At 35.7% G+C, this 20,680-nt stretch overlaps 2 protein-coding genes across 3 annotated transcripts; both read right to left on the bottom strand.

The window, feature by feature from the left end:
• Nucleotides 1–120: 120 nt before the first annotated feature.
• LOC112043507 (uncharacterized) lies at nucleotides 121–6,502 on the bottom strand. The gene is made up of 6 exons (XM_024078973.2): nucleotides 6,317–6,502; nucleotides 5,404–5,455; nucleotides 3,768–3,907; nucleotides 2,700–2,804; nucleotides 1,714–1,817; nucleotides 121–979 (listed from the first exon to the last, which is right to left on the bottom strand). Exons 1-6 carry the CDS (start codon nucleotides 6,371–6,373, stop codon nucleotides 799–801), a joined length of 639 nt encoding a protein of 212 aa, XP_023934741.2. The 5' UTR covers nucleotides 6,374–6,502; the 3' UTR covers nucleotides 121–798.
• Nucleotides 6,503–11,652: 5,150 nt separating this feature from the next.
• On the bottom strand, nucleotides 11,653–19,294 carry LOC112043506 (protein spaetzle). Of its 2 annotated transcripts, none has more exons than XM_052884753.1 (6): nucleotides 18,764–19,106; nucleotides 17,840–17,927; nucleotides 15,336–15,466; nucleotides 13,964–14,083; nucleotides 13,663–13,760; nucleotides 11,653–12,327 (listed from the first exon to the last, which is right to left on the bottom strand). In XM_052884753.1, the coding sequence occupies exons 1-6, from the start codon at nucleotides 19,013–19,015 to the stop codon at nucleotides 12,150–12,152; spliced, it is 867 nt and encodes a 288-aa protein (XP_052740713.1). In that variant the 5' UTR covers nucleotides 19,016–19,106; the 3' UTR covers nucleotides 11,653–12,149. The 2 variants fall into 2 exon arrangements, with proteins under 2 accessions (XP_052740713.1, XP_052740714.1); XM_052884754.1 differs by lacking the exon at nucleotides 18,764–19,106 and adding an exon at nucleotides 19,201–19,294 and having other exon boundaries at nucleotides 11,894–12,327.
• Nucleotides 19,295–20,680: the final 1,386 nt, after the last annotated feature.

Genomic DNA, 20,680 nt, shown 5'->3' with positions numbered 1-20,680 from the left:
GGGGGATGGCTATAAAAATAAATCGTAAAACAATAAAAAAAGGCCCAAGCTTTAGTTTTACGTGAAAGACGTCGAATGATATACTTAAGTATAATAAAAAAAAAAACTGTATTAAAAAAATAATGTTTTATTGCATGTAATTTTTAAATGATTGTAAAAGATTACACTACAGTATTTACAATTTCCAAGGTCACGAAGGTCATATAAATATATATGTATTTTTTAATAATTATTATGTTACTTAAAAGTACTCCTTATAAATTAAAAACAAATAATATCGGTGGTATACAAAATAGTAAATTTAAAAGAAGCGCCATCTATTGACATTAACACAGAGTTTAGTGTAGCGATGTAGCAGGAGCGACTAGCGATGTAGCGATGTAGCGATGTAGCGATACTAAAACTATAGCTACATTATTTATTACATTTTAATTTGCTTTGCAAATTTTTTGTAATAGATCATTACTAAATAAATAACCGTTGGACTGCTGGATCACTACCTTAATGGTAAACTTAAGTGTCTTAAGTCTAACAATTAGTTCCTTAAATATCTATTTATTTACTTTCTACGCTATTTTTTTCCATGTACATTTTTTTCATTTTTTATTTATTTTCTCGCCCTTTACATCAGTAATTCTTAATCAACCAGTTGCATCATTTTATTCCAAACTGGCCGGTTGGAGACAAAAGCAATTGGTTAGATTAATTTACCATTTTTTATTTTTTTTTCCGAGAATTTTCAAGTTGCCCTTAATAATTATCAATAATCTTATTATTTCTAGGCACCTATACCCCTATTCAACTGGGTTCTAAAAAGCAATTACAACAGCTTGGCACAGTAAAATCATCAATTGTAAGAATGTTCTTCCCTAGATGCATGTAAACCATTTTTCTTTTGGTATACACTTGTTCACAATTCAGGCCGCTGAAGTCATTGCTGGCTACGTGAGCGGCGAAGCAAGAAACCTTTTCCTCCTTCCTGTAACAATAAAATGTTCCTATGATTATTATATTATAAATCTTTATGAGATCAAATTCTATATATTGAAGATATTTTGATTTTTTTTTGTTGGAGGGATTTTACACGATGCTCGGGTGTATTTCCCATAACTTCAAGGTGTTGACGAGTCCACTTTTATGAGCCGAACTGAATTTTTTCAACTAAAAAAAAACTTTTTATGTTTCATATGCGTCATCAACCCATATTCGGCTACTACTGAGCTCGAGTCTCCTCTCAGAATGAGATGGGTAAGGCCAATAGTCCACAACGCTGGCCCAATGCGGATTGGCAGACTTCACACACGCAGAGAATTAAAAAAAATCTCTGGTATGCAGGTTTCCTCACGATGTTTTCTTTCACCGATTGAGACACGTGATATTTAATTTCTTAAATGTAATGTTTTCATATAAAGTAATTTAAATAATTCCGACTATACATGTACTACACGCCTTTAGGTAAAATGAAATAAAATTTATTCAATGACAAGTTATGATGACAGTACTAGAATACATTTTTGACGAGAACGACGAGCGACCTCTGTGTGCAGTGATTTTCTTAATTAAGGCCTGATATAAGCCCTTGCACTGTCTGATAGTGGTATGGATGCAGACTGTATCTGACTGTATTCTGTTCTGATGCGTCTCGACACGACACGTCAGACAAATATAAATCCGGCTTTAGACTGTGGACGTGTTAACAGATCAGGTACTCACCGACACTCATGAATTCTAAAGCTTTGAAAGCTTGGATATCGCGGCATGTTTAGGATAAAATGCCACTCGTTGTTGTAATCTTTTGCAGCTAGTGGCGTCATGATCTGTAAAAAAGAGATATAAGAGTCGAATAAATTCAATAGAATGTATCTATGGGTACTAAGGTAGGTGATAAAATCAAATAAAATAATACTAATAATGCAGGCTATAGGTAGCTACGTACGCTTACTTTGGGACTATATAGTTATTGTTATTAACTGTTCGGCCTCGAGCCATGGTCTAGCGAAGTTAAACATTAATTCTATTTCTACAAAAGCTGGGGATGACTTTTTCGATTGATAGATAGGTTGATCTCGTAAACTTTCGATAACAAATGGCTGAATCTTATATATTATTATAACTAGCGGACGCTTGCGACTTGGTCCGCGTGTCTTTCTTAACTTTCAAGCCCTATTTCACCACTTTAGACTTTGAATTTTAAAAATTTTTAATCCCATATTTCGTATTTTTTTATGATTTATGAACAAATTTTTAAAACTAAAAAACTGTAAAAATGAAGAACGTTCCATACAAACTTTCAACCCCCATTTCACCCCGTTCTTATTTTATTTTTGCAATAACCTTCTACGTATTATGGTCTTAGACCATGCCAAGTTTCATTTGAATTCATTCAATAGTTTCATCGTGACGCCCGAATAACAAAAAACACGGACAGACAGACAGACAAAATATCGAAAAATAAATATTTTTAGCTTCAGTATCGATTATATAATGCCCCCCAACAAAAAATTTCAAAATATCTTTAATGTACAAAATGTACAGAAGTCGTATTATAAGTATAGATTCTAGATGGCGCTGGAGTCCGTTATACCGCGGTAACGTTTGGTGTTACAAATGGTGTAAGTAAAATCTCAAATTTCGGATAAATGTATAGAATTCGAATTTATCTTATATTCTTCGAATTAGAAGATATTTTTTAATCTTACCCTTTCCTTATTTGTCGCGCACAGTTCAGAGATCTCGCCCAAGTCATCGTGTCTGCCTATGTCTAATTGGTCATTTGCAAATTTTGTGATGTTTAACAACATTAGCTGAAAAAGAAAAACTCCAATTAAAAAACTACGCCACAGGCCACAGCACAGAATATAGACAAGCAGTAGTTGGACTTCATACTAGAGGTCGAAACGCGAGCTATACCTACGCACCTCGAACGTGGGGTGATCGTAGGGTGAACACAGTCGCGACTGTGCCGCAGTGACGAACGCACGGTGTATTGGATTTTTTAAGTATGACTACTAGGAAAAAAAGACTCGCAACTGGTGGTCTATTATATTTATAAAGTTTGTTTAATATTTTGTATTCTAAAATCATAATTTAAAAAAATATATATAAAAATAATAATATTCTTAAATAATAAAATTGTGTAGGTAAATGACGAAAACGGTTTTGACGGCCTCCGTGGCGCAGTGGTATGCGCGGTGGATTTACAAAACGGAGGTCCTGGGTTCGATCCCCGGCTGGGCAGATTGAGATTTTCTTAATTTGTCCAAGTCTGGCTGGTGGGAGGCTTCGGCCGTGGTTAGTTACCGGCAAAAGACGTACCAAAGAAACCGAAAGTGGTGTGGTTTTTCATCCTTCTCCTAACAAGTTAGTCCGCTTCCATCTTAGACTGCATCATCACTTACCATCAGGTGAGATTGTAGTCAAGGGCTAACTTGTAAAGAATAAAAAAAAAGAATAAAAAAAAACGGTAATATAATATTATTAAATAATGATTTATTATTATTACAATATTACTTGTACAGAAAAAATAACTACTTAATGAAAGTTTATATTTTTGAGCTTTTTATTTTTTAGGGTACCGTAGTCGCAGTATGCAAATGATTTGGCTCCGAAACTAACGGACCTGTTTTTAAAATTGTTTCACCATCGGAAAGCTACATTATCAGCGAGTAACAAATGATTTTTTTGTCCTCGAATTCCTACGGGAATAGGAACTATACGGATGAAATCACAGGGGATCTGCTATTACAAAATAAGATTAAACTACTCACCCTAGCCAGTATATTAGCGGCAAGTTCAGACGGATAATTTCCCACGTGGTCGCATATATAAGCTTCTTTGCAATCATCAGGAATCAAAGGAGGCGCCACTGAGTACTTGTTGTCGCTCAAGAGTAACAGAGGCTTGGATTCTAGAACAGTAAACAATACCTAATCAAAAAAAAAGTCTCGAGACGCTTGACAGAAGTGAGGCGACAGCTATATGCGTGAGAGACAGGGATGCCATAAAAAGTGGCGCCGTAACGCGTTATGTTACGAAGCGGTTTACCATCCTGAAGTTATCACTCTAAAAATATCAATAATCTATTCAACAATACAAAAATAACAATATTGTAATAAACGGTGACGAAGGATAATTTTTATTTATTCATCTAGCAGAACCTCGCGGTTTCGCCTGCGTATTCTCGTGAGACTACGGGGATAAAATATAGTCTATGTTATTCTCTAATAACGTAGCTTTTTATTGGTGAAAGAATTTTTCAAATCGGTCCAGTAGTTTTTGAATTTATTCGTTTTACATTTAAAATTACCTCTTTTCCTCTTTATAATTTCCTCTTTCTAATATTATTAGTGTATTTAAGTATTATTATCTATGCGATAAATTAAAAAAAAATATATTTTAAAAATAGATTCCTAACCACACACTGTTAAAAAAGCGTTCAAATGGCACTACTTAAAAAGAAAGATATTTCTTTCTTCTTTCTTTCTTTCTTTCTTTCTTGAACAAATGTATTCCCAAGGAAGTATATGTTCATACGACGTTTTTAAATCACAACGCTTTTTTTCGAGCAGTGTTGCATTTTCAATTTTAGACTAAATGGAACTTTATTTAACTTCATACTATATTTTAATGTCCGTTAAAAACCTCTCGTATGAATGAGGGCTTAGCATGTTCAAAGACTTCGTGCTTACGTCACCTTACGTATACTGTACGATCGGTTATGCACTGGACATGTCATGATATACGTCAAACTTAAGGTAATTATAAATAAATAGCAAACTGGAACACTATATGTATTTCTAAGAATTTACTCTGAAGAATATTTACGCACTATGTATCACGAGAAGAGAAGTTATTTTGAATTGACGTGTGATTCGTAAAATTCAACACAGAAGCGAAACTGCTGGTCATTACAAAATGTGGTTTTATTTCACGATATTTATTATTGACGAAGAGGCGCCATAATTGGATCTCGATCCATTTTAAAATTTACTTCGGGCCGGCGTTGGAGTAAATGATTATATTTACAAGGATGATTTGACTCTTGAATTCTAAGACTAATTATTGGACTTGTATCGCACTAAAATTCACCAACTTAATTGAAAATATTTAAGACTAATTAATATATCCTGTGTCCACATGTGACACAGCTGCAAATTTTAAATCGTAATACAATACGTGTAATTATACGTGTAACTATAGACGCAGTTTGTACGAACACGTTAGATCATGATCACATAGTTTTGACAGAGGGGTAACCACTAGCGAGGCAGGTCCTGTAGAAAGTAATTGGTCTGAGGTTCAATTTAACGATTTAGTTTTAGTGACGCGCCGATGATCTATCTACCTAGGGTGTCGCCCTGAAATAAATGACTAAACTTGAAAATGATTTTTGACTTTACGTACCACTTATTCGCGGAAGTATAAATGCATTGACACGTAGGAATTGGAACATGATCTGAAAATAAATGAAAAAAACAATAAAGACGCAGCTTTTTTTTAATTTTTTATACCTAACGTATCATTTGTGCACTGTAGGTATATTATTATTTAATAAGGCCGATAATATGTATACTATTAAACTTATAATAAAACTGTAACAGGTCCTATTTTGTACATTTTATTATTTTATGTATTTTATTAATATATTTATTTATTTATATTTTGAAAATTATAGGTTGAGGGCTTATAGAAAAGCCAAATATATATAAGTAGGTATATTTAATTATTTTTGGTCTGTTTGTACGTATTTTTGTTGACCGGATATCACACTGAAACTACTGAATGAATTCAAATAAAATTTGGCACAATTTGAAAACATAATACAAAAGAGGTTAAAAGATACTTATTGTTGCGAAAATTAAATCAGAAGTGAGTGAAACAGGGGTCGAAAGTTTGTATGGAAAGTCCTTAATTTTTCAAGTTACATATTATGTAAAATTTGGTATATGTACTACCAGAAAAATACTAAAAATAATGTAATTCAAGATTTTTCAAAATCTTATCCCTAAAGGGTTGAAGTTTTTTAAATATTAATCGGTCATGTTTTGAGTTATATTTTTGTAAAATTATTAGTGGACTATTTATTATAAATATATCTACAACATATGAAAATATAAATAGAAGGGAATTAAATAGGGGTTGAAAGTTAACATCGATTGCCACGCGGTCCGTTAGTAATTGAATAGAGTTTACTAAAAGTTAGTAATTAAAATATTTTTAAAATTTCACTCAAAAATTCATAAAAATATATTAATATTGGAATATTAACTCGTTTCAAAAACCACTGCGTGAATAAAATAAAGTACAATTAACTCACCGTTAAAATAATAACAACAAAATCACTATTAGTCAAATAATTATATTTTCCAGACATGTTGTTTGTACGAAGAAACTAACTACAAGTAATGCCCTAAATTGTTCCCACACTTTATATACGATTGATATTTTCCTGTAACGACGAATTGCCTATTTATTATGAAATTCAAACTTCATTGATAATAATAAGGATGCCCATATTAAGGATAATTTGATTAATTATTTAATTAACATATTTATTATCTCATAAGTGCCTTTTTTCCGTCCGTCTTGGTCCTGAATTTAAAATTTTGGTGTCCTGTATTTTAAATAAATTAAGTTAAATTATGGTCATTTGGACATTTTCGACTTTTACGAGGAACTTAGGGATGTAAGGTAAGGTACCTTATAGTAGTAATTTAGATAAAAACAAACCTTCTTCTCGGTTAAAAATTACAATTTTTTTATCAAGTAAGCTCAGTAAACAAACACTTTTAACGTCAAGTGTAACTGTTTGTACATTTATGGTAAATTAGAAACATCTACCTTCATATTAACAATTTTACAAATATACAAAAAATTGGTTCTTCTGTTTTTTGTTTTTTTTTATTTTCAGTTTGGACACTCTGTTTATTTTTATACAATGACAAGTTAGCCTTTGACTACGACCTCACCTGCAGGCTAATTCACTTACTTTCACGTTAAGTCAGTCTCTGGCGAACCGAAACTGAAACCGAAACTCACGTGGGCAACTATAAAAATCATTAAAATAGGTACTGAAGTATGATGCATTTTTCCCATTATTCTGCATTAATTAAGGTTGTGAAACAGAAACACATTTAAGTTTTTTATAATCATTTATAACATAATATAAAAAAAAATATTAATAATATTTTTTTTCAAAGCCAAAGCTTTGCCGCGACATAATTACCTACTTATTCTAAATTTCGTATTATTGCGTAATATAATTGGTCATCTAATATTCATCATCATCATTATCAGCCGATGGACGTCCTCCATAGGCCTCTTGCATGGACCTTCAAGCATAACGGTCTCGAGCCACCAGCATTCAGCGGTTTCCTGCAAACCGCTTGATGTCCTCGGTCCACCTAGGCGGGGTCGCCTTTCCAGCACATTGGGACCCCCAACGTCCATCGGCTCTTCGAACTATGTGGCCTGCCCATTGCCACTTCAGCTTCGAGACTCGTTGAGCTATGTTAGTGACTCTGGTTCGTCTGCGGATCTCCTCATTTCTGATTCGATCACACAGAGAAACTCAAAGCGTAGCTCGCTCCATCGCCCGCTGAGTGATTTTGAGCCTTCTAATAAGGCCCATAGTTAGCGACCAAGTCTAGGGGTCGTCACAATTAAACTAGATTAAAATGTCTATCGAAAGAATAACACTCAAGACTCAAAAATCATGTGGAATATTAAGTCCTTTTCTTTAATCTTGCCGATTGGCTTGACGATCAACATTATAAATAGACGTACCGCCGAGCAATTTAGTTGTCGTGTAGAAACCAAAATGGGTGTGGATTTTCATCCTACGCTTTGTAGCGCATCCAGTTAGCCCACTTCAAACTTAAATTGCATCATCACTTACTATTAGGTGAGATTGTAGTCAAGGGTTCACTTGTAAAGAATAAAAACAAAAAAGAATGCTAATGGATTGTTAACATCATTTTCTCACATATGCGATCTTAATCGCGGCAAAGATACGAAGTGGCAAAGTAGACATTCAAAAAGAGCCTATCAAAATGTACTATTATCAGAATGGACTATTACCAAAAATCCCGGAAAATTTCCCAGGTACAGCATTTTTAAGCACCGAATGACGACGAACCAGCCCCCTTAGCCAGAGGAAACTAGAAAAATGTATGGGAATCACAAATCTTGATGACGTGACCTGTCGATAGCAACTGTCATTCCCATACAGCTTTCTAGTTTCCGAAGCGTTGGCGATCGTTGAAAGAGAATTGACGTACCACTTGGCTAGGGGGCTGTTCTAATAATAATACTATTACACACAACAACCTCAATTTGTTATGACTAAAATAATAATTATTAGAATGTGACGCTGTCACAAGTCACCCACGAGTATACCTAGACTTGTGACATCGTCAGAAATTATTAAATTGCGTCATTATACCTACGTATATTTTTTTTAATAAAATAGAAGCTTTTAGTTACATCAGATAATAGTAGGTAGTAACCTACCTAATCCATTATTTTCCTATAGCGTATTTATAGTATTATATTAGAGGACTAAAGACGAATTTACGTATCTACGTACCTATAATAAATATTTTGCCTTTACTTTGCTTAACCCTTGAAAGATAACGTACGTCTCAGAGGCGCCCGCGTCGATTAAAATTCTTTTTCTTTCTAATGAGGGCGCGTATCTGGTTTTCCTATTTTGTTTAGCTCTGTCATCGGTGCACACCGTCACGGGACGATCATTTTACATTTTTTTACATTTACGTAGTACCATATTTTTGCAGTTATGACTAAGTTATGATGTGATGCATTCGTTTACTTACCTACATAAAATGTTTGTTTATAATAAGCACATATTAGTTTTAACATAACATTCATACGAATAATTTTATTAGTTTGTAAAAATATATCACACTTCAAACTATCATAAAGGATGAAAGTTTGTGTGTCTGTTTGTGCTGCTACTGAGGCGATTTGGCCGAAATTTTGAATGAAAATAGATATTACTCTGGATTAACACACAGGATATATGAATCAATGGATATATCTTTTATGTACAGCTGAATAAGGTTATCTCTCTAGGGTTACGTGTTTTGCCTAGCATATACTTACTTGAGCTAGAGAGCGCCAGATCCTGACTCAGTAACTTTTTTTTAACAGTCAATTTGCAGAAAATATTTACTACATATAAAAGGTATACTAAATCAAATTTTAAGTAGGTATTTATTCTCAAAGTAAAAAAAACCTGTTAAAAAAGTAATTTAACCCCATAAATACATTATACTTAACCTACTTACTGTTTCTATCGACTTGCATTCTGGTTAAGCATTTTTTTAACTTTCATTATAGCGCAGTGGCATACGCGGTGGATTTACAAGACGGAGATCCTGTGTTCAATCCCCGGCTGGGCCGATTGAGGTTTTCTTAATTGGTTCAGGTCTGGCTGGTGGGAGGCTTCGGCCGTGGCTAGTTACCACCCTACCAACAAAGACGTACCGCCTAGCGATTTAGCGTTCCGGTACGATGTCAAGCAGAAACCGAAAGGAGTGTGGATTTCATCCTACACCTAACAAGTTAGCCTGCTTTCATCTTAGATTGCATCATCAGGTGAGATTGTAGTCAAGGGCTAACTTGTACAGAATAAAATAAAAAAAAAACCTATTTGGATTGATTTAGGACTAGAAATTTGTTGAGTGTGAAACCAGGAAAACTCTGTAACGTCGCCAATTGCTATGCAATATTCATTACCTACCCCATACCTTATTACATAACAATTTAATAGTCCAGGATCATACGTTAGGTATTTATGTTATTAAAAGCAACAGTAGACAATATTTTTGATGATTTTTTGACATCTTCTTTCCAACTTATACCTACCTATAGCTTATAAGTTGGCAGGTATAAACCAAGGCTATCAGAAATTATAATTCACCAGTAATTTTACTGTAAGTTAATTAATTTATAGTACCTACTTTTTATTGTTAAGAGCCGTGATAGCCCAGTGGATATGACTTCTACCTCCGATTCCGGAGGGTGTAGGTTCAAATTCGGTCCGGGGCATGCACCTCCAATTTTCAGTTGTGTACATTTTAAGAAATTAATTACTTATCACGCGTTTCAAACGGTGAAGGACAAACATCGTGAGAAAACCGGCATACCAGAGATTTAATTTTTTCTCTGGTTTTTTCTGGTCTAGCTGGTGGGAGGCTTCGGCCATGGCTAGTTACCACCCTATCGACAAAAACGTACCGCCAAGAGATTTAGCGTTAAGGTACGATGTCGTGTTGAAACCAAAAATGGGTGTGAATTTTCATCCTCCTCCTAACATGTTAGCCCGCTTCCATCGTAGACTGCATCATAACTTACTAACAGGTGAGATTGTAGTCAAGGGCTAACTTGTAAATATAAAAAAAAGAAAAAAAATCTATTGTAAAAATATTGGCTGACTCCTGAACTATAATAATAACATTTGCATAGGGAATACCCAATGCAGTGATAACAGTGCGGTCACAAATTTACAATGAATTTCGGAAAAAAATCAAGTGTGTATTATTCACGCCAATTGTTTTTTAAATTCTCGCTTTTTAATTTTATTTTTTTCACATGAAAAAAAGTAAAAGGTATTACACCGTAAAGGATGTCCCATGTCTTCAATTCTCGCTCTATTCTTGACTCAATAAAAATTAAAAAAAAAAATGAACGCATTCCACAGGCAAGACCTCCTCCGTTTTATAGTAGTATAGTACTCGTAACATACAAGAATTAAAAAAACAAAATTACTTTAGCCCCTAGAGGCTGTAATGCTCGTTTAGGCCCGCTGTGGAGTGGTAATATGACGGTTTTTTTGAGCAAGAGTAGTGAAAAATATTTTTTTTGTTTCGTTTCCTTGTCTACAAATTAAACATAGACAGTACAGTAAAAGTGTTCAAAACAGCCAATAAAAACACGTGAAATAGAATTCGTATCCGGTGTAAGCTGTCAATGTCATGTAATATTGTGAAATGTCAATAAGACACAAGTTAAAAATAAAATTTAAATCGTAGACAGAGAAGCATTAAACAAAAAAATCCTTAAATTAATATTATATTAATAAAAAAAAACTATTGTAAAAATATTGGCTGACTCCTGAACTATAATAATAACATTTGCATAGGGAATACCCAATGCAGTGATAAGAAGCAGTGACGTTATCAATGGCGTCACAACGCCTTCGATAAAGCTTCAGCACGCGCTAATGAAACCAAACAGGTAAATTGAATTAATTTAATTAATAATGTGGTTTTAAAAATAATAGCGAACTTCGTACTTTAGTAGCACCAGGATATGCAATGGTAATTAAAGCTGTATACGTATCTACGTATGTACGTAGATAACCACGGTCCAAACTCCGTAAATGGCATTTACCTATGGCAGGAGCAAGAGCTGACAAAGGAGATTATTCACAATCCATCCATTTTTGGGCTATTTTTAAAAGTGCCGGCCAACAAAAAGTAATGGGACGACTCTTTAGAATTAGCCATTTGGAGCAATAGCTAATATGGCATAAAAGTTGTCGGGTGGCTCTGAACCAAGTTATACAGGTTCGACGATATACATACATTTTGTCAATTTTCAAAAATGCCCGCAATGAAAAAAAACTGATACATATCGTTAAAACTACCCATTTGGTTAGAACTACCCAACCTGTATAACTTGGTTCAGAGCCCTCCTACAACTTTTATGCTATATCAGCTAATAGCATACATATGTTTTCTGTGCTAATACTTCAAATGGCAAGTTCTAACGATTCGTGCCATATTTTTTTGTTGGGCAGCACTTCCAAAAAGTGCCCAAAATCAATGATCTTCTTTTATATATAAAAAGGAAAGATTTGATTGTGTATTTTCATTGAAGTCTCCGAAACTATTGAATCAATTTGAAAATTCATTCACTGTTTGAAGGCTACACTATTCCCGAGTGTTAGCACTATATTATGCTATATGTTATCCCTTTACAAGCAAGTGAAACTGTGAGGTTCTGATAGTCTTTTATAAAATGAAACACTGGCTGTCCATCTATAGCTAACTTCACTGTCGATTTATTTTTATTTTTGACTTGTCTAACAATGGCCCTTCTGTACCTATAGGTTTTCAAAAACATTAGTAACTTATTCGTGCTATACAAGAGCAGCAACTGGGAACGTCGAACAGCGTTTTGATGACTCCAGTAAACTCTTCATTGATCCCGTACATAATCCTCTGCATGTATTTCTGTACACACACGCCATGGTAGGAGTTTGTGAAGAATGCCACTTTGTTACAGCTTGAATATTTCAAACTGCAAATAAAGTAACATCATCATCATCATTATCAATCATGGCATCAATCATCATCATATTTGGCTCACTGCTGAGGTCAAGTCTCCTCTCAGAATGAAAAGGGTTAGACCAATAGTCCACCACGCTGACCCAATGCGGATTGGCAGACTTCACACGCAGAGAATCGAGAAAATTCTCTGGTATGCAGGTTTCCTCACGATGTTATCCTTCACCGTTTGAGACTCATGATTTTTAATTTCATAAAATGCACACAACTGAAAAGTTGGAGGTACATGCCTCGGACCGGATTCGAACCCACACCCCCCGGATTCGGAGGCAGAGGTTATATCCAACTGCCTAACCTGCGCGCACCTAGTCATCCTCCTCGCGTATTTCGTATCATAATCATCATATCAGCCGACGGACGTCCACTGCAGGACATAGGCCTTTTGTAGGGACTTCCAAACATCACGATACTGAACCTGCATCCAGCGAATCCCTGCGACTCGCTTGATGTCGTCAGTCCACCTGGTGGGAGGTCGACCAACACTGCGTTTTCTAGTGCGAGGTCGCCATTCCAGCACTTTGGGACCCCAACGTCCATCGACTCTGCGAATTGCCACTTCAGCTTCGCAACTCGTTGAGCTATGTCGGTATTTTGTATAGCGATTAAAAATGACGTTTTTCTAATTGTAGGGTTTCTTAATATAGCCATGATATACTACTTTGAAGCCCATATCGTAATACTAAAAAAAAAAAAATCACTTCGAGTCTAAAGCGTCTCCAGCCGTCGTGTTGGTTTTTTTTAACTTCACTTATTTAAGAACACTTGGGTTATTAAGACGAATCTAATGATATCTTAGTAAATTCGTTTAGCGGTTTAGAAGATATGAGGTAATAAAGAATATTAAGTACATACATACATACAAGATACGCGCGAAAAACATAACCCTTCTTGCAGTCGGGTAAATATTAATTTACAATTTCCATTATGATAAAGAGGAGATGAGATACGTGATAGCCCAGCAGATATGACCTCTGCCTCCCATTCCGGAGGGTGGTAGGTTCGAATCTGGTACGGGGCATGCACCTCCAACTTTGCAGTTGTGTGCATTTTAAGAAAATTAATTATCACGTATCTCAAACGGTGAAGGAAAACATCGTGAGGAAACCTGCATACAAGAGAATTGTCTTAATTCTCTGCGTGTGTGAAGTCTGCCAATCCGCATTGGGTCAGCGTGGTGGACTATTGGCTTAACCCCTCTCATTCTGAGAGGAGACTCGAGCTCAGCAGTGAGCTGAATATGGGTTGATAACGACGAAATAGGAGATAAAAGAAAGCTTTAACAACTCACGCGCAATGTTCTCCGATGAAGTTCTGCGATATTTCAACTGAGTTTAGTATCAAATGCCACTTTTTGTTGGCGTCGCGGGCCGCTTGCGGGTAATATAGCTGAAACCAATGATAATTTTATACTATAGATACTTTACGTGCCTACAAAATCACCGCAAAAAGTGATCCGAATTTAGCTACACTACTGAGCGCACACATGTACAATATTTTGTCTTTAATTCCATTTTATATTTATTCTCGAAGTATATAATTTTTATTATATATTTATTTTTTTCTTTATAAAGCAACGCAGACTTTCTTACCTTGGGTTTGCTCGTACACAATTCTTCCTCTTCATATATTTCGAAAGATTCATCAGTCACATACATGTAGCTGTCATTCGGATCTACATCCATATGGAATGTTATGTTTCTCTCTAAAACCTATTAAAAAAATATTAAAAATCAAACTTTCATCATCATCATTATGAACCTTTTTAACAGCACCTGCAGGCTTATTCACTATCTTTGACAAAGAAAATTTTTGGTATTTCACAGTTTGCAACAAGATTCGAACCCAGGACCTCATTATGTGAACCCACATGTCCTAACCACCCACGCCAGCACGCAGCGCCACATACACTAACTACAAGACCAACAAGGCAGTTAAACGTTAAACTACTTAACAGAAAAAAGTCGGTGCCAAGCTGTGTTAATTGAACTCGTTTCTGAAAGAAGCACATAAAAGAAAACCATTTTTTTTTATATACCTTGAATTAATACATAACGGGCTTGGCACCGCCTTCAAATTGATCAATATAGGCAATGATAATTTTATATTGTAGATCGGTTACGTCCCTACAGAATCACCGCAAACAGTGATCCTATTAATATGTGCGCTCAGTAGGTATTGTAGTCAACACTGAGCGCACACATGCAAAATTTTGTCTTAATTCCATTATATATTTAAGTATATACAGTTTTTACTCTTCCACACAACTCGACACTGTAGACGATATTTAGGTATTATTTGTATAAATAACGTTCATTGTTGACCACAACTAACATTGAGTTGACGAAAAATTTCCTCTTTTTAAGCGCCTCACTTTTCTTGCGTTAGTAACACATCTAATAGGTAGAAAACATTATTGTGTTATTGAAGTCGTTTGTATTTTTTTTTCAATAGATTATTTTGAATTACGTAACACGACGTTTTCGACGACCTCCGTGGCGCAGTGGTATGCGCGGTGGATTTACAAGACGGAGGTCCTGGGTTCGATTCCCGGCTGGGCAGATTGAGATTTTCTTAATTAGTCCAGGTCTGGCTGGTGGGAGGCTTAGGCCGTGGCTAGTTACCACCCTACCGACAAAGACGTACCGCCAAGCGATTTAGCGTTCCGGTACGATGTCGTGTTTTTTTTTATTATTGTTTACAAGTTAGTGATGATGCAATCTAAGATGGAAGCGGGCTAGCTTGTTAGGAGGAGGATGAAAATCCACACCCCTTTCGGTTTCTACACGATATATACACGGTTTCTACACGATATACGATGCCGTGTAGAAACAGAAAGGGGTGTGGATTTTCATCCTACTCCTTACAAGTTAGCCCGCTTCCATCTAAGACTACATCATCACTTACCATCAGGTGAGATTGTAGTAGGCTAACTTGTAAAGAATAAAAAAAAAATAAACTCACTTGTTTTATTATCCTCGATATAATTTTGTGTGGGTAGTCGGGAACAGATTCGCAGATCCCCAGTTCTTCGCACTCTTCAGGAATGGTTAGTGCCAAATTTCTGTTGGGTTCGATTGACAACAAAATTTTGTCTGTAATATGTAAAAATAATTTTGAAAAATACATAACAGCGGTGAATTTAGCTACAGGGATTTTTAGTCTAAATTTATATTTTCATCATCATTATTAACAACCCATATTCGGCTTGTTGAGCACGAGTTTTCTTTCAGAATGAGGCCAATGGACTATTGGTCTAACCCCTCTCATTTTGCCCCCTCCCACGCTGGCCCCAATGCGGATTGGCAGACTTCACACACGCAGAAAATTAAGAAAATTATCAGGTACCTATGCAGGTTTCCTCACGATGTTTTTCGTTCACCGTTATAGACAAGTGATTTTTAATTTCTTAAAATGCACATAACTGAAAAGTTGAAGGCGCATGCCTGGACCGGATTCGAACTTACGCCCTATGAATTGAAGGCAGAAATAGCCACTGGGTTTTCACGTATCATTTATATTTTATCCAGATGGATCTAGAGATTACAACCTCAAGAACTCACAAACATTTCCTCTTTATAATATCTATCAAAGCCGTTATAGCCCAGTGGATATTACTTCTGCCTTTGATTTGGAGGGCATAGGGTCGAATCTAGGCCGAGGCATGCCTCCAATTTTTCAGCTATGTGCATTTTAATTTTAAATATCTGGTGTCTCAAACGGTGAAGGAAAAACATCGTGAAGAAAAACATCTGAAAGTTTTCTTCATTCTCTGCATGTGTGAAGTTTGCCAATCCACATTGGGTCATCTATCTCAGGTGGACTATTAGCCTAACAGCTAACATTCTGAGAGGAGACTCGCGCTCAACAGTGAGCCGAGTATGGGTTGTTATATATGGTTAAATTATTAAGATACCTTTACTATCTTACTCGATCTCGAATCAAAAAAATGTAGTTCTATACCTACCAGGGGCGATAGTACCAAACAATCCGATTCCTATCAGGTTACCTTTTAAAAATCCAGTTTTGAACGTACACAAACTACACAGACAGACAGACAGTATGCGGCAAAATGCTGAGATGGGGCCTTTTTCTAGGTTATGCCATATATAACAGGGAATTCTTTAGTGCTCCACTGTTTGAGGACAGTTAAGCCATAATATATTTTAGATTTAATGTGATATGTGGCATTACTTAAAAATAAAGATCTTATCTTTCTTTCTTTCAGACTAAAATACATGAACGGGTTACCTACTAGAACATTCCAGTCTTCGCTACTGATACCTACATATTTTATTCAAACGGGAAATGTATGTGCAGGATAGTAATTGGCTGTACGATACAGGAGTTAATGGTGTGCCATTTCGTAAACAATTAGGTCCTAATTGTTGTTTTTGAAAATAAATAGTAAAGTTATTTATATTTTTTCCTCTACTTTTGTAAAATTCCAAACCAGTGAAAACAGGAAAGTTTTGTTTATTTTTAAATAATTAAAACTGTTGAAAACGTTAAAATATGAAATTGGCAAAATCTATATTTGGCTTACATAAATATGTACTCTTAGTAGCTAGAAAAGATAAAATCGAAACTAGAATAACTATAATTTTACTAAAGAAAATCTTTCCATCGTACCTAATAAAAAAGTCAAATATCAACAAATCATATGTTATGTACCTATGATTTCCTCTTTGAAATAAAGGAAACGAAATAAGGACTTATTATTTCAGCCGTGATAGCCCAGTGGATATGACCTCTGCCTCCGATTCCGGAGGGTGTGGATTCGAACCGGTCCGGGGCATGTACCTCCAACTTTTCAGTGGTGTGCATTTTAAGCAATTAAATATCACGTGTCTCAATCGGTGAAGGAAAACATCGAGAGGAAACCTGCATACCAGAGAATTATCTTAATTCTCTGCGTGTGTAAAGTCTGCCAATCTGCATTGGGCCAGCGTGGTGGACTATTGGCCTTACCCCTCTCATTCTGAGAGGAGACTCGAGCTTAGCAATGAGCCGAATATGGGTTGATGACGACGACGACGATTATTTCATCTTTCACGTCTGTAATAACTTTTTGACGATTTGACCTATTTAGACTTTAACCAGTTCATCGTCATGTGGAACAGTACCTAATATCAACAATTATTGCACGACGCACTGACCGATCGACTAGCACTTTAACCGTGGAATTCATAGACGATGTAGGGGCACCCCCAGGCGATCATTCAGTCGTTGAGTGTCGAATTTAACCTCTATGTGTTTGACAATTTGACACTCAGCGGGTGAATGATCGCCTGGGGGTGCCCCTACAACGTCTATGAATTCCACTGTAAGTCTATTGGCAACAATATACCTGTCAGTGATAATCGTTCGGTCCCAGTAGAGCAATGCACTGCTATTTTTATGGTGATATTAATTATTGTGTGATGTTTTTAACGAGTATTACCTACTCGAAAATATAAAATAGTAACCTTTGCTATTGAGTGAATGTGGGTTTGATATCCATTTCGATTTCTGCGCTGAATCATTGGAGTCAATTTCATAAATTTGGATCAGAATCTGAAAAATGTCAAGGTCAATAGGTCAAGCGCGAGCGTATCTTTCATAAAAAATATTCAAGGAATACGATCTATATCTTAATAATCTTATAATCTTTTTAACATAAAAAATTAACCGACTTCAATAATGCTTCAGTTATTTTGATTTTAACACAAAATTTCTAAACCTATTTTCATGAAACTGAAATTTAACCAATCTGAAAGTATACTCTTTCAAACAAAAAAAGAATTTTCAAAATTGGTCAATAAATGACGAAATTATAAAGTAACAGACATTAAAAAAAACATACGCGCCGAATTGAGAACCTTCTCATTTATTCGGTTAAAAAAATTAGTAGAAGAAGACCAATAATACTTACAAAGCAACAGATAGTCCAGCTACGGATCATGTGGATTTGGGTTCGAGTCCTGTACTAAAGCCACATTCGATGTACACTGTTTACTAACAAACACTGTTTTGTTTGTTTGGAAGAAAGAGAAGCACTATTATAAAGAGAAAAGATTTGATTGTTTGTTTGAATAGGCACCGAAACTACTGAATCGATTTCAAAAATTCTTTCGTTGCTTGTAAACTAAACTCACCCCGAGTGCTGTAGGCTTTATTTTATACCCTTATTCCGTGAACGGAAAATATGCAGGTGAAACCGCGAGGTATTGCTAGTATTTTTAATGTGTGATACCAATCAATTTCGTCTGCGATAAAAATACGAAGAAAAAATATAGCCTATTTAATTGTACTCGCTGATAGCTGATAGCTTTTCATAGCTAAAAGTTTTTTTAATCGCTCCAATGGTATTGAAGCCCATTCGTTACTAAAAACAAAACATCAAATCTTACCTCTTTATAATCATCATCATCATCATCATCATCAGCCGATGGACTTCCACTGCTGAACATAGGCCCCTTGCATGGACTTCCAAACAAAACGGTCTCGAGCCGCCAGCATCCAGCGGCTCCCTGCAACCCACTTGATGTCTTCGGTCCACCTAGTGGGGGGTCGGCACACTGCGCTTTCCGGTGCGGGGTCGCCATTCCAGCACCTTGGGACCCCAACGTCCATCGGTTTTTCGAACTATGTGGCCTGCCCATTGCTACTTCAGCTTTGCGACTCGATGAGCTATGTCGGTGACTTTGGTTCGTCTGCGGATCTCCTCATTTCTGATTCGATCACGCAGAGGAACCCCAAGCATAGCTCGCTCCATCTCCCGCTGAGTGACTTTGAGCCTTCTTTTTATAATATTAGTTTAGATAGTATAAGAAACTTCACTACTTACCAGTACAATGTAAAATAAACTGTTATATATTTGAAAATTTAACATTTTTACTTTGTATGCGGTTCCACAATCAATGTGAAATTATGAACCTTTGTTAACAAATACCTACTAACCTATGCTAGATTATACGAGTATAAAGGTACTGTTACATATGCTCTAAAATATCATGCTAAAAACGTGGTATTATGTATGCTCCATACGAGCATACCTATCATCAGTTTACATTTACTAGCAATAAGCATGCTCCTGAATAAGAATGAACAAAGCAAACATTCCAATTACACATGCTAATTTGTATCTATCGCTCTCTGTCTATAGTATCGTTTAGACAGGGAGAGATGAAGGTGAAGAGAATACAGAATAGCAATGCTGATCGACTAGCATACTCAATAAGCAAACCTGTTCAGACGCGCTAAAACCACGCCCTCTTCTACTCGCGCAGCAAGTAGCATGCTCATAAATCGCACGACTGTTGATTCTTAAGCAAGCTCGAAAATAGCATGCTCATTATCAGCAATGTTGCGATACACATGCTAATAAGTAGCAACTGCTCAATGAGCATGTGTAACAGTAGGTTTATATTATCGATTTAATGATGATAATGTGACAAAAAGTTTGTATATAATCTTTTTACTTTCTACTTTAAAAAAAATACTAAAACTGAAGAAGTAGAAGAATATAGCAGAAATAAAAGATTTCGCTCGTAATAAAAACGCAAGTCTGTATAAGTGTTTGTAGATGTTTATTACACTTTCACGAAATTGAGTAAAGCCATATCAAATCACTAGTAACTTATGCTCCAAACGTTAATTATATTTAAAATTGATAAGGTAAAAATAATAATTAATTGCTGGTGATACGTAATATGTACCTAATGGTTCAATCAATGTATAGTAGAAGCAATAGTTTTATGGTCAATGCTCAATGTGGGCTATGATTTTTTGACTAGACAGGGTTCGTTTAAAAAAGTGCTGCTAATATAGCCTACTGCTGCCATATCGACGTATTTCGGCTCGGGTGATGATTGAAATAGGAGCATTTGTCACCTACTAGCGGACGCCTCGCCCTCCTTTATGTCAGCCACTAACTATCAAGTAATCTCAAATGCCTGCAGCGTTAGCCTATGTAGCTTCAGATCAAGAGGTTTCTTCCTGGGTTCGAGACTAGAGACTTGGGTCGGACTGTTTACTGGGTAGAGTACTTTCTTTCTTTCGGGCTTTTCTTTCCTTTCAGCTCGGAGTTAGGAAGTTAGTGGTGTTAGATCCCGTGCCTCGAAGAGTACGTAAAATCAACGGTCCCAGTCATTATCAATAACACACGATAGTCATTGTAAAATATTCACCTTAACTAAGCCCGTACAAAACTTACACTATCGAGTTAAAAACTTACACTATCGAGTTATTAAAAACTTAACGAACAAATGCTACAGTACTAAACTTGATTTATTATGCTATATCCCGCGAAAATAATAAATAAAGTT

The sequence above is a fragment of the Bicyclus anynana genome, chromosome 12, assembly GCF_947172395.1.
Source record: "Bicyclus anynana chromosome 12, ilBicAnyn1.1, whole genome shotgun sequence".
NCBI classification, from domain to species: domain Eukaryota; kingdom Metazoa; phylum Arthropoda; class Insecta; order Lepidoptera; family Nymphalidae; genus Bicyclus; species Bicyclus anynana.
Note: the sequence above shows the minus strand (reverse complement) of the source record. Positions and strands in the feature narration are given on the sequence as shown.